Genomic DNA, 15,645 nt, shown 5'->3' on the forward strand with positions numbered 1-15,645 from the left:
ATAGATTTGTTAGACTTTGCCCCTGAAAATTTTTATCTAGAAATGGAAAAAGACAATGCTGATAGGAAAAGTTTTTCTATGTTAGCAGCAAACAGTGAATTTCAGTTTAGAAGATCTAGTCACATTAAGGAACATCATTCAGGAGACATTACAAATTTAACCTCTGTGGAGATTCCGTATGCAAACCCAACAACTTCTTTTCAGAACATGAAAAAAAAATACACAAAATTTATGCCTGACATCCAGCTGACAAATTCAGTCCTAGGACACAGTAGAGAACTACTAACATTTTCATCACTTGTGGTAGGAACAGGCTGTACAAGCTCAGGATATAAGCATGTTGTAACGACCCTGCCTCTTTATCAAGAATTGTTGACAGACATGCATTTGGAAAGTGACAGCATATTTGTATCTAATAGCAATTACTGGTCTCATTATTTAAAACATTCAGTGTATTTTCAAAAGCCAAGTGAGACCCTTAGAAATGGAGTACTGGAGAACAATTTACATGCATTTCATTATAATAATGAAAATGAAGAGTCAGTTTTTTCCGTATTAGAGCCAGATAACATGAAGAGAGTTGGCAGTTCCTGGGACTCTGGTTACTTGGATTTTCCAACAAAATATATAGATATTTCCCCTTCTTTAACAGCAGGTTTCTGGACTGTTTCCTATCATTTGAAAGAAGTATCTCAAGTGTTTCCCAAGAAGCCATCAGAAAACTGGTGGCTGTCATTTAATAAACTGCTTTCTTCCCCAACAGAGAGATTGCCATCCATTTCACCTGCCAAGTCTGACAGTATCTATGAACAAACATCTGCCATTAGATTATTAGGTCTCAGGGCTGAAGAAATGAACTTCTCTAGTCATGCATCAGCTTTGGAAACACAAATCTTTAGTTCATTTGTTCCAGGCCTTTCAGAGAGAATTTCAGAAAGTAACGGCAAGACATCACAGTTGCAGTCAACAGCGAACTTTGCAAACCTAAGTGTGTCTTCCAACAGTGAATTTTATTTCGACTTTCCTTTCCCTTCCCTGGAAGCACCTTTGAGTCAACCCTCTATATGGGTACAGGTCAGTCCCTTTGATAAGGTACTTGAAAACTCCACAGAAAAATTAATTATATTTGATAGTTTGCACATGCAAGTTGGAACTGATATAGTAAGTGATCAAATCAACATGACCTTCCTAAACAAGAGGCAGCAGCTTGTTTCTGTCTTTCCAACACATTCAGGAACCCAGCCTTCACGTTTAAAGGATAACCAAACTGCTTTCTTGATCAATACACCAGTTAAGAGTCTGGTAAACAGTACAAGAACACTTGGATCACCACAGTCTCAAAGTCTGTCAGCGAATGATGCTGTAACAAATACTATCGATAAAGCAAGAAGTAAAACACAAATAGATGGAGGTGCTTTTTTAAAAAGCATCAGTGTGATGAGTTCTGAGTTCCTTCCAATGACATTATCTTTGGAATTAACACACCTTCTTCATTCAGACTCAAAATTCAGAGTCAGTTTACCTCCTAACAGCTACTCCACACCTCCACTCCCTCAAAATTTTCAGAACAATCTTGATATAATTTATCCAACCCTGATCCCTCAGTGGAATGTAGCAGAGTTAAACTTGCCAAGAACAGTGACACCAATAAATCATCCAAGTGTAGGACAAAACTCTGTTGAAAATCAAGGGGACAGTCTGAGATATTCTCTATGGACAGTAGAACAAGAAATCGTTGGTGATAATGAAGACATAAGGAATTCTGCTGTTCTGACATCAACAAACATATTGAGGCTTTCCAGATGGGATTCAGAAGGAGAGACATATGGATACTTTAGCAAGCACAGAGAAGGAATGTCTTCTCTGAATATTGTTAGTACTCATGCCTTGGATTTTGAAAATGCTGATTACAGACATTTTGCAAATCTCTCTTCTATTTTGGAGTCATCAAGAACTGCAGTAATGAATGATGTGATACCTTTGTCATATTCGTACAGTGGAGTTATTATTCATCACAAAGAGAACATCTTGAAGGGCACTCTGATGTCACCTGCAGCAGCAATCCACCACTCTTTCACGCAGTCCCAAATGACGCTTTCTTCTGTAACATACCATCAGCTATCAGTTTTGGCACATGTTCATTCCTTGACCAATTTACCATCTGAGACAAGCCAAAATACTACCCTTTACCCACCAGTGACTCAATTTACTACCTCTTCTGCAGTCTTTTTATCTTGTTTATGTTACTCCTTCACTGAGCTGGGCTGCCTGTGTCAACCTGAGGTCAACTACAGTATGTCAAGCCATTAAGTTAGATGTAGAAAAAAAACAGATCATCTTATCTATTAGATAGACAGTTGGTAGACTGAACATAGAAGTAGCTGGCTTTCATCCTTTAGCTATAGATCCATTTAGCAAAAATTTGTAATAGTAATTGACTTAAAGTAGAAGGGAATTTGTAACATCTTAGTGATTTTAAACCATTAATGCGTGATTTCTAATTTTTGCGTACTTCTCTAAAACAGCTCTCATGAGACTGTGAGGGTAATATCTTGGGTTGCCATGTATTTTATATATATTGTATACTATTTTATTGTTTGAGATTATATTAATGTTTTTCACTTATTAATATATTTTTGAGGATTTACCTTTTAAAAGGAAAAGATTTTCCAAAAGAAACTTTTGGATAATTTTCCTAATAGAATTAAGAAGCAACAGTCCTGGTATTTCATTGATCGTTATATTTTTATAGTTGGTGGTGGGTGTAGGGAGAATTGTTTTTCCAGGTTCTTTTTTCCTTTTTTTTTTCAAATTATCTTTGGCTACTTTTCATCCATTTTCTGCCCATAAAAATATTTTTTTTTTCATTCAACATTTTGAGGTGGGATTTCCACTGTTTAATTTGGAGAGAGAGAAATCATTTTCAGTTTTCACTATCAGACCCTGCAGTCTCATGAGAGTGTTTGAAAATGTAGATTAGTTCTTTGTTCTTGTTCTTTTTTGATGCATTAAAACATGCTTTGGGTCACCATCTGGTGGAGATCTTGAAGCTGTTGACTAGTTTGTAGTTACTAGTTTGATTTTTAAAATACTTTGTATGTTCCTATATTAAGGTGATTTTGGCCATATACATAATTATATAAATAACATTATAATTATATATATGATTATACATGAATATGTGAGAATATATATAATGCACACTTTCTATATGTGTGTATCTACATAGCACATATAAAAGGTACATTATACATATAAAATTGAATATATGTATATAAGAGATATATATATATATATATACATATAAATGAGATCCAGGTCTTGCAAGTGGTTTCAACTTGCCCAGTCTAATTTTCTACTTCCAAAGACTTTTTTCTCTATTTTATTTGAAACTATCACAGTAATAATAACAAACTAAAATACATCTTCAGATTTAACTGCACACTAAATTTGTGTGTCTGTCAAGTTAAGGGAGGTAAAAAAGACAAGAAATCAAAAAGCACGCAAGTTCATTCTACTCATCTCTAAAATTTAATCATAGCTTACCAAGGAAGGTAACTGGCAAACCATCTTTCTGCAAGAAATTGTTCCTTTACTATTGTATCACAGAGGAATTTTCATACTAGTCTCACTGATCATATGATCAATTCTATAATGAAAAGAAAGAACAATACTCAAGCCAGCTCATGAATAGGATAGTAACCAATTACATTAGAATATACTGACTTCAGATTTTTTTCCAAATACTTTTATTTCAAGCTCCAATAAAATTATTATCTATGAAATTGTAAAAGGATTAAATTTCTTCCACCTGCAATAAAAGTTCTTTTATTTAGACTCAGAAAGATAGAGCAGTTCCTTTACAATTCAGGGACAGAAAGGCATTTCTGTATAACTGTTGTCATGTTCTGTTCTGATCTATGTAGTGTCTCTGTAAGATTTACATAAATAGATGTATCTGTGATCAAGACCCACAGCTTCATTTGGTAACAGCCCTAAACAAAGCAATGCCACATGTGCACATACATGCAAGTGAATGGATCCAGAATCTCTTAAACTTCCCCCACATCCTGGGAAGTTTTATTGAACTAGAGCAGACAGAATTTTTAATGGCTTAATGAAGAAAATTTGACTTGTGAAAAGTATAGACTTTTAACACAGAGCAGAGCTGTGAGATGATTTGCTGTTATTTATTAGATGTGAAATCTTGTAATGCTGCCTACCAGCTCATGAGCCTAAAGAGAATTTATATTTACCCAGTACCATTTCAAAACAATTTTACTGAATATAAAATTGCTCCAAGCCAAGTGTTACACATTTTGTGACTGAAAGATGGTTTGTTCAGCTGCCAGTTTTGTAAAGCTAATGTGGGTTCTTCTGCTCTCTGACCATTGCCGGGCCTGAGGGCAAAGACTGTGCAGTGAAAATAAGAACTGAATATCCCTTCTCCCGTCTAGTTCTGTCCCCAGTTATCTTGTTACTTTCAATTGATGAGCTTTGTGTGATCTCATAAAGTTTTAAGTCTAACCTGCAGTGGTTGAGTTCTGGATTATAGCAATATGACTGAGAACAGAACTTATCTGTGTTGCAGACTTCAGTAATTATGATTATTAAATCATGACACTTTTGTGATCTTACTTTTACACACCACATTAAAAGCATATGCAAAATACTAATTATGCATACATTGTTTGTGAGTTTTTGTGTCACATTTCTATTGTCTCTAAAAAGATAGAGGGGGGCGGAATTCTTCTCTAATTGAATAGGACTAGTGAGAATGGGCCCAAGCTTGCAGGGCTTGTTCACTCCAAACTTGTACAATGCCAACAAGAGCTTTAGGTGTCCTTGTACCTGGGGCTCAACTCAATCTTCATATGCATCATGAAACTAAAGTCTCTTCATTAAAAAGGTAAATTTGTTCGGTTTCTAACATTATAATGCTGTTTTTAATGGACAGGTGGGCTATTCTACAGAATATCTATAACAGTCTTTAGTTCCAACTCCAACTCAGTATCGAAAGTACATGATGTAGTTGCAGAATGGGTAAGTTAAGTCTTCTTTCCTGTGTGATTACCTATATGAATATTAATGTGGTTTTGAAGTTATATTGTGATAGAAAGAATTTTTTTAAAAGGCAGCGTTCATTTATGTGAGGCTATAGACTTTTCCAATTTACCTTAGTATTCTCTACTTAAAAAGTCTTTCACTATGGATCAGTTATTGGGGTTTTTAGTAGCCTCTGTTTTTTCAGACCATTTTAGCAGACATGAGCTCCTTTCTGGGCCCTCTGGGTGGGGGATTCCTGAAGTTCCTGCCTCTGAAAGTTCCTCCTGACGGAACACAGATACTCTTTGTCCTTTTTGACAGTTCACATACTGGCACTCACACAATCTGTAAGTAGTCTTTATACCATACTTACATGAAAATATGATGTCATAAATGGATGGCAATTATTTTTTTTTCCAATAAACCTGGAGGCTTTCAGCTTTCAAAAGCTTAGAAAAACACCTGTAATCATCTACAAACCAGAAATACAGCCATCCATACCTGCCAGGGTTATTCTCTTAGCAGCGGTAGCCAGGCAAAGTACATAGGTGCCTGAGCCAAAGAATCTAGAAGGGTGTCACTTGGCCCTAGCAGAGTATGCAAAAGTGTCTCCCAGGGGAAAACTGAGCAGCCATTGCCCACTCAGAATAAATAGTACAAAAGTCTGAAAAAAAGATCATCATAAGGTTGTAGACTTTTAGGTGAAAATTGACCCCGAGGTTTTTGTGAGTAAATCTTTTCTAATCAAAGTGTTCCTGAGAATTTAAGATGAGGAAGAGGGGGAGAAAAGGAAAAGTTCAGCATCCTGTGCACTCACCTATTCAGTGTGTCATGACCTTATAGAGATTCCTTCTGTCAGTAAAAAAGCCCACATCTCTCACTACCAGTTGTACATCTAATATAACAATCACCTCACTGAAATGGGAGAATGTTCTCTTTGCCTTGAAAAACTGAAGGGGATTTCTCAAGGGGGAGAAGGGTGAAATTCTAACCCTGTATTAAGCAACAAAGAGCCTCATTAACATCTCACCATTCATGTGATCAATGTCTTCCTGTTTTGCAGCTAAACCGTACTTTCCAGAACTGGAATTACACTGTGTATGTGGTCAATATCAGGTAAATGAAGGGGAAAGATGTTTATGCTGTATTCCTTTTGAGAATTAGCTCACCCTAATTAATTTTTTTTTTTTTTTAAATAGTATCCACCCTGGCTCCACAAAAGAGGGAGTAAGAGAAAAAAGAAGTATTAAAAGGTAACATTTTAAAAGATATTTTCTTGATAGCATCAACAGCTGCTATTACAAGTGACTTTATAACAGGCTTTACTGTCTATTATTGGATTCATTGTCTATTATTGGGCATATGCTGCCAGTCTGTAATATATGTCCGCTGGTGAGCTGAGTGCTCTGGATGTGCTCAGAAACCTAATACTGGTTATCGTGTTTGGTTTGGTTTAAACCTACTGAGCTTTAAACCTTAACAGATCCTTTTTTTCAGAGCTCAGGTTTCATCTGTCACAGAACTGAATAGACATATCATATATACATTGTATGTCACACCCAGTTTTCTTTATCAACAAGCTTTGGTACACTGGTATCTATGCACTGTCACTGCATTTATTCTCTTGAACCAGAGGCTTTTGAGTTAACAGACATCTTACTAGATGCAAAACTGCAAAACACTGAAAAATCATGCTAGAATTGAAAGCCAAACCAGTGTGAGTTAAACTATTTACCATATGCTCTCATTTCCTGACTTCTGCTGGGCTTGGAGGCAGTGGTGCTGGGACAGCCTCAAAAGCAGCCAAAGAAAGTTAGATGGGTCACACCCCCTGAAAATTGGGCCTCAAGGGATTTCTTTGAAAGCAGCAGCCTGATTTCTAAGGGATATATGGGGAGGGAGTGAATCTTAGGACCAAATTAAGGAGAGGAAACTAAAGCATAGGGACAACAAGTGGGTATGGGATGTATCTGTTTGCTGTGTAGACAAAAATCCCATAGTCAAGGACTTTTAACTTCTGACTTTTGAAAACTGCTGTGATAACAGCCAGGCTTTTTAATTTCAGAGATAGCCCAGTATTCCCAGTTTACCATCAGGAAGTAGTTACTGATGCTTCCAGTTTTCTACAGAGTTTACCTAGATGTGGAAGGATTTGTAGAAGGTACTATCTCCTTCCAACACACCCACAGCAGAAAGACAGCTTTTATTGGCAAAACCATTTAACTGGTGTAGTGTAAACCCAGCCTCTGAATGGGCTATTTTGCTGCTTGACCTACATTTACAGTAGGGTGTAGTGATGTGGGTGGGATTTTTTTTCACACTTCTAAATGATACTGTTATGCCAACAGAACCTTTTAAGTGGAGACCATGCCTCAGGTCTTACCAAAAATCCAAAACTGCTGAGGAATGTAAAGCTTTCCCCATCCTTACTCCTGCATCTTTTATGAGGCTAGGAGCCCACCTTGTAAGCATCTGTTCTCCTCTATACACACCTGATTTCTTCTTGTCTGAACTTCCATCATCCTGTCCTCTGCATTTTGTTTCTGCTTCCTGGTCTATATAAAAAAGGAGGTGAAGAGGGAGAAATTATTCTAATAATTCCCTTTCCTTTTCTCTTTTCCTTTCCCTTTCCTTTTCTTTTTCCCTTTCCTTTTCCCTTTTCTTTCTGGCATACAGTGAATGTGGCACTAAAATACTTCGGATAATGTATTACTGTTGTGGGAAATTAACCCCATTCCTATTTACTTTGTTGATCATATATCATTTCAGAGGCAATGGAACTGCATGTTCATAATACATTATAAGGCTTTTCAAGGGAGGCCTGGTCTATTGAGAAACTAGTCTTTTCATGGGCTCTAGTGCACTTTGTGTCAAGGCCAAATGGCATTTTGTCATCATTCTGAATAATTTAGTATAAATGCTAATCATGTCACACAAAATGTTACTGTTCTCCAAATAATCAGGATTGTAATGCTGTTCATGTTTTCTTAGAAAATAAAAAAAAAAAAAAAAAAGAGGAGTCAAGTTTCTGCCCAACCTAGCAACCCAATTGGGGTAACCCAGGGATAATTAAAAATGTAATTGAGCTGCTTGATATATGACTAAAAAAAATTACACGTTTTACACATTGTGCATATACATATATAGAAATACATATACGCAGGATTTTTTGCCATTTTTTTCATGTGTTTTTCAAGTCTTGCTTATGTTATCATGCATCATTTACCTCTTACAGGAGAAACTTGGGGAAATGTTGTTGTTCTCCCGCCTTTCGGTCTTCTGAGTATATATCTGTTGTTGTACATTGCTTCCCTTCTGAAACAAAAGAAGGATCAGGTTCCCAGTGGTCTTCACTGTTCCTGGGTATAGTCACCAGGTTTCCAGTTCTTTAAGGTTCACACAACTGTGTCTAGATTTTGCAAGGAAGAAATCTCTTGAATTTCTGAAGATCCAGAAAACAAACTTTTTTTCCTACTACTGCCCCATCACTTTTTTCAAGATACTTTGTTAGATTTTCCATTTACTTTGATTTGTCCTGGGTAGAATTCTAAGGAAATCCTACAAGACACCAGAATAACATTTTGGGAAATAAAAAATTAGCAGGTTACAGGTTGGAAGTTTTTAATCCCTGATGGAATTTCTCACTCTTCAGGTGATGCACTGAAACGTTATGGCTGAGTTCTTGTATGTAACTTGCTCACAGTGTGATTTCATACAGTTCTTATTAGTTAAATATTCCTGTAAATGATTTCTGTGACTAGTTGTCCAAAGATTTTCTTATTTCTCCATTTTGGGTGGTCAAGAATAAGTCTCTTGCAGTTTTAGACATTCCACTACTTCCCTTAGTTTTTAAATACTTATTCCATTTACCTTCATGTTCATCTGAACAGAATTTCACTCCACAGTTAAAATTTAAGACCTAACCCGTACATATCATGGCCTTAACTTTATCTTTTAGTGGACATGTTAGTCTAACTCATTAAACTTTTATCTCTCTTTTCTGAATTTTCCTCTGGAACATAGCCTTCTTATTTCTAGGGCAGCATCATAATCCTTTAAATTGCTCTTTGAGAAGTTTCCCCCCTTGTTACATGAATTCATATTCTTATCATTCGGATCACATCTTTCTTCCTTACCTTTTGGATTAGTATTTTATGCAAAAGTTAAAAAGAAAAAAAAAAAAAAAAAAACCAGCAAAGCTACCTTTCCCAGCGTTTTCTGTGCATTTTTCTTTGCTTCAACCCTTACTTGCCAGACTGCTAACTTATGAAGGAATTTCTGTTATTCGTCTCCCCACCTAGTCTTCTTGCAAGTGAAAAAGGAAGAATTGTTAGGGAGAATGATTCAGGGAAAAAATAAAAGTTAGAAGTGGGAGGTAGGAAGCCGTCTTTTTTTGGTACGTTAAAAATAGGTGTTTTCCAAATAAATATTTTAAACTGTACTGCATTCTGGAGAAGAGCAAAACAAAACAAAAATATGGAAGTGGATTGTCACTCTTTCATTGCTGTGTTCTATGAGCTGCAGAAATCCAAAGTACAGTGTGCTTATTATGCGTTTATGTACATGGTGATGAGAGACAGACAGAGTACCAAGTCCAAAAGTGCATTTTATTATCAGCACCTTTAATACTGTGAGATCTCTGGGTGACAGCAGTATACTAAGCTAACACGTTGGTAGATTATTAACTACTTTAATAGACAGAATTTTATCACAGCTATACTTGACTTTATGTCTGTGTTGAATTTTTTCCTCTGGTCATACTGTTTCTGTCTCTTAATGAGAGAGCAGCTGATCAAAATAAAGGAGTTCAGAATGGGCTGTGGACATAACTGTTTCTTTGTCCCCCATTATTTTGTACTAAGTGTTGAAAATTAAGCCAATTGTGGACTTTATAAATTATAAATGTGTTTCGTTTCTTTCATTAATTCTTTGCCTTTTGTGACTCTGCAGCTTTGTCAGAACTTTCTATGACTGCTGCTGCTGCTGCTTTTCTCAGACAGGTCCTACGGATTGTAGGTCTTTTCAGATGACTATATAAGGCTGCCTCAGTAGTAGAATTGGTCTTTATTAAACAGTTCAGCTCCCCTGCTTCTCCTTTCTTCTTTTATTTTGCAAGCAATTTTGAGAATTTGGGCCCCAATTCATTCATAACCTTTTCTCCACTTAACATAGAAATAAGATTATGTTTGCTCCAACTTTCGCTACTTGATTGTCATAGTTTTGGCCTATTTCCTGTGTTCAGTTGCTTTTGCTATTTGAAATAACATTAATGTTAGTACTGTTAAACAACGCATCCAAATTAAAAACCACAGTGGTAGAAATCTATGTAAAAACTACTAAACTTAAACAGAAATCACTTCTCTTAAGAATGAAAATAAAGAGGAAAGCAGGAAGTCAGAGCTGCCCATGCCTAGTCCTGCTTTTTTGAAGTCCGTGGGAGTTTTGCCACCAGTGTCAGTGAGGCAGATTCAGGCTGCTGCATGCTGTGTTCTTGGGTGCTGTGTTTCTTAATGAAAAATGTAATGCTCTGGGATAAAACTTAAGCAGATTAGATTGTGTAATAGTTTCAGACAGGAGTTAGCAACATCAGAACAGCGTAATTTTGCTTTTATAGTCTTAAGAATCTTTACTGAGTAAAGTATTAGGCTTTTTCATTCTTTGTAGATTACTTCAAATTATTTGTTACAAAATAATAATGCTATTTTTGTTACAAATGGACACTTCTACGATACCTATTCCTATTTTTAAAATTTCCCTGGTTTCTACTGGTGAGGTTTTAGGAACAATTTGGTCCTGGTGCACTTCTACTACCCCTGATTTCAACTTCAGTGAAAGCAGTAAGGGACAGCTGTGACCATTGCTGAACCACTTTTTAAACTTAAAAGGAGTCAAAACTTAAAAAGTAGTCAAAAAAGTAGCTGCAATTTTTAGCTTTGTGTCCTGAAGTCTCAGATTTTATGTTTTTCTATAACATCCCCTTCTGCTGAGAAGGGAACCTCTTCATCCTTGGCATTACTTTGAATGTATTATGCCCAGTCCTAGTTTTTTCTCTCTGTTCTGAACATTTTAATGGTATCACAGTCAGAATCACCTCAAGTAAAAGTTTATCCACAACTCTGATGCTTTTGCAGAATGCTTTTAATTTCCCTCTACTTTCATATTTCTTTCTGTCTCATTCTGTGTGTTTTCTAACATTCTGTCTGCTGTTTGTATTACATCTTCACTGAGTGACTTAAGCAATAGTCATCTCTTTTTTTGTCTATCCAGTTAATGTGAAGAAGTTAGTAGTGTTTACAGGTGACCGTGTAGGCCTACCTGTGCTACCAGTCTTGAGTTATAGCTATGCATCTTCAACATAACAGCAAGACTGGTAAAGAATTTAATGCTGACATCTTAAAATTTTTTAAAATATGCCAGCATAGATAGGAATGAAATTCCCAGTGACTTTTAGTGGAAATTTAGATTCCCTGATTACTTAGATGCTTTAAAAATGATGCTTTATGTACTTTAAATCAAGGTACATTAACTACAAAAGAAATTAATAGTGATTTTTTAAACCGGTTGACAACTGCAGTAATTCAGTATTAGTTCAGCCTGTCTAGTACAACTGAAATGAGAGGAGAAATATGCATTGCTAATTATCAACCACATATCTTCAGGTATGAGACAGTCTCTGTTGCACAGTTTGCATGGTTTGTTAATCCTTCCTTCAGGCTCCTTGCATCGCGTAGCAGCAAGACCACAGCCTGTGTGTAGGCACACTGTCCTGGAATAGCTCTGAGTCACGCTGCTGGAGAAGAAAGCCAGCTTTGTGGTACGCACCATGGCAGCACAGGCGCCCCCACCACCTCCTGTGCCTCTGCTGAGGATGTAGCTTCGTGGACTCCTCTCTCTGAACCAGCTTAGCTCAACAGGCCAGGAGAAAGTAGGATAGACGTGGTCTTCCACTGCTTTCCTGCTTGCTCCAGCTGTCACCATGTCAGTCAGAGAGGAGAGAGGCATAAATACTTTATCCCTGCTGTGTTTACCTACACCACAGTCCATTATTTTGATATTGACAGCAGTAATACTAGCAGTACAGGTTACTGTAGGTGATGTGTAATTTACAATTGATTACTGCTGTGAGAATCTTATCTGGTTTTATATGGCACACAATAAAAGATGTAAAGTTGGGTGTAGCAAATCTGGTGACACCGGCAGAGCATGGCAGTGTTGCCATTTATTTGAGTGTAGGCCTACTGTTTCCCAAATCAAGAATTCTGTTCTTCACCATTAAAATGTTTTCTCTCTGGGGTCTGACTGTGACAAAAGTGGAAGAAAGCCCTGAGCTTCATATATTGCGTCAACTGTCAAGTTAAAAGGTATTTATTTACTTTGGGAAACTAGCATGAGTCATTCTGAAAAGTTTATAGAAATTGTTTTCATCATAATATAGAACAGACTCTTGTTACACAGTATATATGACTTGTGGTCTAAGAGTTTCTCAGAAAACAAATAACAAATCGGTTTAACAGATTATTTTTATCAGTGCTTCATAATCAATTATTTTCCTTTTAGCTGTTCAAGATAACTGTGACCAGTTCTACCTCATCTATCATTATTCATTCTGTTTTGTTGCCATTATCCCTCTGCATGTAATGGGTAATAAATACCATTTTAATTAGTTGGGAGTCCAGCAATAAGAAGCATAGCAGTGATGGTGACTGTTCACTTATGACTTCTGTTTTTCAGCCGAAGTGCTGAGGTAGGGAGTGGCATCAGTATATTAAGTTTTCCTCTTCTAAAGTGAAGGGAATAGATGAGTGAAGCCAGAATCTTTTAGGAAAGATGGTTAAGTGCCAGGAGACTCTGGGGCTGAAGTACTGGAGGGCTGAAGGAATTGGCAATCTCATAGGCAATTTCCATGCTTCTGCTAAAAATACATGTCATAATAAAATTGTGCCTCTTAATATATCTGAGATATACAGCAAAAGCCTGCTAATGCACACCCACCCTACTGAGGCTATTGCCATATGGTAAACACTCCACAGAGACCAAAGGAACTCAGTATCTCTGGGAGCAGGGCAGGAGTGACCTGGCCAGGGATAGCTGGAATTTCTCTGCTTAAATACATCCACTGGGGAAAAACAAGCCAAATCAGCAGGTAGTCGCATTTTTATCTCCTTCTCCAGCAACATGTTACCAGTAGAACAGTGGATATGGCAAGAAAAAAGAAAAGTGTACTGGTGTTCAACAGGGAAAAAAAGACAAACCACCAGTCAGTGACTGTGTATGTTTATTTACTTATTTCTTTACATCCGCAACAGTGAAGTGCATGGAGTATTTAGTTCACATTTGTGATTTTTTTATGAGGCTTACGCTTTGCTTTTCTTTTTAAATTTTTTTCCTAGACTGAGAGGTTGTTTTCTAATGCCAGCTCTTTTAATGCCATTTCACTGATGAGAGTACTTCAGAACTACTGGTTGGAGTTACTCAGTTTTCAGAGGGTTAAATCTGCCGTCTAAGAGCAACATCTGTACACTGACCTGTAGTTTTATGCTGTACCAGATTAGGCATCTCTGGAAAGTGCAACTCTGCGTTGTTATCATGGGGATGTCTTTCCGGAAGATTTTTGGAAATGGAAGTGCTGTTCTGTCGAGGGAGGGGTACCCAAAAGCCCTACTAACCCTTTCTCATACAGTGCCTCTGCAGATTTTTTTCTCCTACACTTCTTCAAGTAGACTGCAAGACCCTTTAGCTCATGGCTGCTTTCTTGCACTGGGGGCCACCAGTGAAAGCAGCTCTGTTCGGTGTGTGCCCTGATCACTGTATGTGTGCTGGCAGTGCTGCCACTTCACAGGCTGCGAGGAACTGCTCACACACAGCAAAGGTCTGTCTTTATTCAGGGTGCTGGGCATCTAAGAGCAAGGCTGAGATGAAGACAGCCTGAAGTAGGCTTGCTTTTTCTTTTTTTTCAAATTTTGGCTCCCATGGAGATCCAATGTTCCGTGCTTCGGTGGCGTCACCTCCTACTAGATGGAGCCAAGCAATGCTCTTGGGTACCGACATATTCTCTTCTCCAACGTGTGTTTTCTGTGTCCCAGGAGGAAATTTCTGAGCCTTCCACTCTGGGCTTCTTTCCTGTGTCCTGCTAGAACTGATTTTCTGTTCATTATTTCCCTTCCAGAAAAGCTATGTTTTTGGACAAGGGTGGGGACTGTTTTATTTCTCTCACAGGAAAGAGACTTGGGCACTTTGAACTACTTCTTATGCCCAAGAAAGTAGCAGTGGGCTACAGTACAAAACAGCTATTACTGCTCAAACTTGAATTACTCATCTGAGCAACTAGACTTTCCTAATTAGGACTACAAGTTTCAGAAGTGTGTCAGGGTGTTTTTCACTCCATCAAAATTTAGACATTTAAACGTTAGGCATCTGTTCTTCGTTAATCTTCTAGTCTTCATCTGTAGTCAGTGGAGAGATAGACCCTCTGGAGAATGACTTGTCCCATCCTGACAAGTTTTGTAAGGTGAGATGAATCAGCTCGTAAGTTCCTAACCCATCAGCCAACAGACTTTTAAATTTAATTAGGACTCAGAACTTTATGCTTTCATCTTCTAATATCTTTTAAAATAATCTAAATCTTCTGAAAACATTTCCTAGCTCTTTCGATGAGATGCTTCTTTAATGGTGACTAGAGGATGAAGTTTCCCAACCATACTTCCTTGTCATGGTCCTATATATACAAAAATAATAATTTACAAAAAAACTAATTTACAGATAATGAGCAACATTGTCTTGGTGACATTGTTCCATACTCAGAAAACCAGAGTTTGTCAGTTATTTTTATTTCCACACATTTGGCCTCTGCTCTTCTGACTCAAACACTCGGATAATTTTCCTTGCAGTTTTGGGGTTTTGGCTCTTCTAGTTTATAATTCTACCAACAACATCAATTTAGAAGAGGAAGACATCCGACAGAAGCTCATAAATAATAATGGGACCATGGAAGGAGGATATAAGCTTCATACTGTGAGTGTTGATCCAGTAGGTAAGTATTTTTCAGTTTTGTTACACAACAGATTTTGTTTGCTTGTCCACAAATAAGCATCTTCTGTGTTAAAATAATCGCACATTTCCAAACAGTATTACTGTCTCAGATTTTAAATTGTCCATTTAAGCCTCATTGTTCCAATAATCTCAGAGAGCTATGCTCAAGGTATCTCTTTTAACACAAATACCATTATCTAGATTGCTTTAGTCAGTGTTCTGCTGTCTGGATCAAAGTGGCTGGGAGAGTTCCTGACAGCTTCTCTGGTAGTTTTAGGATAAAGAAGTATGATTCACAGCCAGAGCTATAATGAGATATTTTGGACTCCCCAAGGCCCCTCATGCCCACTTCTCAACCCTGTTGGTTGTGCTTCTGCCAGCTGCTGCCCTTAATCAGTCTCCTTATAGCTCTCATCTTTTCCCATTCAACTTCTTCCAGTTGGAGATTTCCCTTCCCTTGGGAGGGAGGAGGTGGGGGCTGGTGGAATACAAGTAGATGCAGCATGCACGTTCAATCCTTTCCCTTGAGCCCCAGCAGCATATGTTGTTCTCTGTTGTGCACCCTTCCAT

The 15,645-nt window shown here is 37.5% G+C and overlaps 1 protein-coding gene across 4 annotated transcripts in view; it reads left to right on the forward strand.

The window, feature by feature from the left end:
• Positions 1-15,645, forward strand: part of ADGRG6 (adhesion G protein-coupled receptor G6) — a 110,414-nt gene that overhangs the window by 61,264 nt on the left and 33,505 nt on the right. For all 4 annotated transcript variants that reach the window (XM_074896453.1, XM_074896455.1, XM_074896456.1 and 1 more), the window contains 4 exons: positions 4,958-5,043; positions 6,110-6,162; positions 6,246-6,299; positions 14,934-15,076. In XM_074896453.1, coding sequence (XP_074752554.1) covers positions 4,958-5,043; positions 6,110-6,162; positions 6,246-6,299; positions 14,934-15,076 — 336 coding nt within the window. The remainder of the gene's footprint in view (positions 1-4,957; positions 5,044-6,109; positions 6,163-6,245; positions 6,300-14,933; positions 15,077-15,645) is intronic.

The sequence above is a fragment of the Athene noctua genome, chromosome 1 (assembly GCF_965140245.1).
Source record: "Athene noctua chromosome 1, bAthNoc1.hap1.1, whole genome shotgun sequence".
Taxonomy (NCBI): domain Eukaryota; kingdom Metazoa; phylum Chordata; class Aves; order Strigiformes; family Strigidae; genus Athene; species Athene noctua.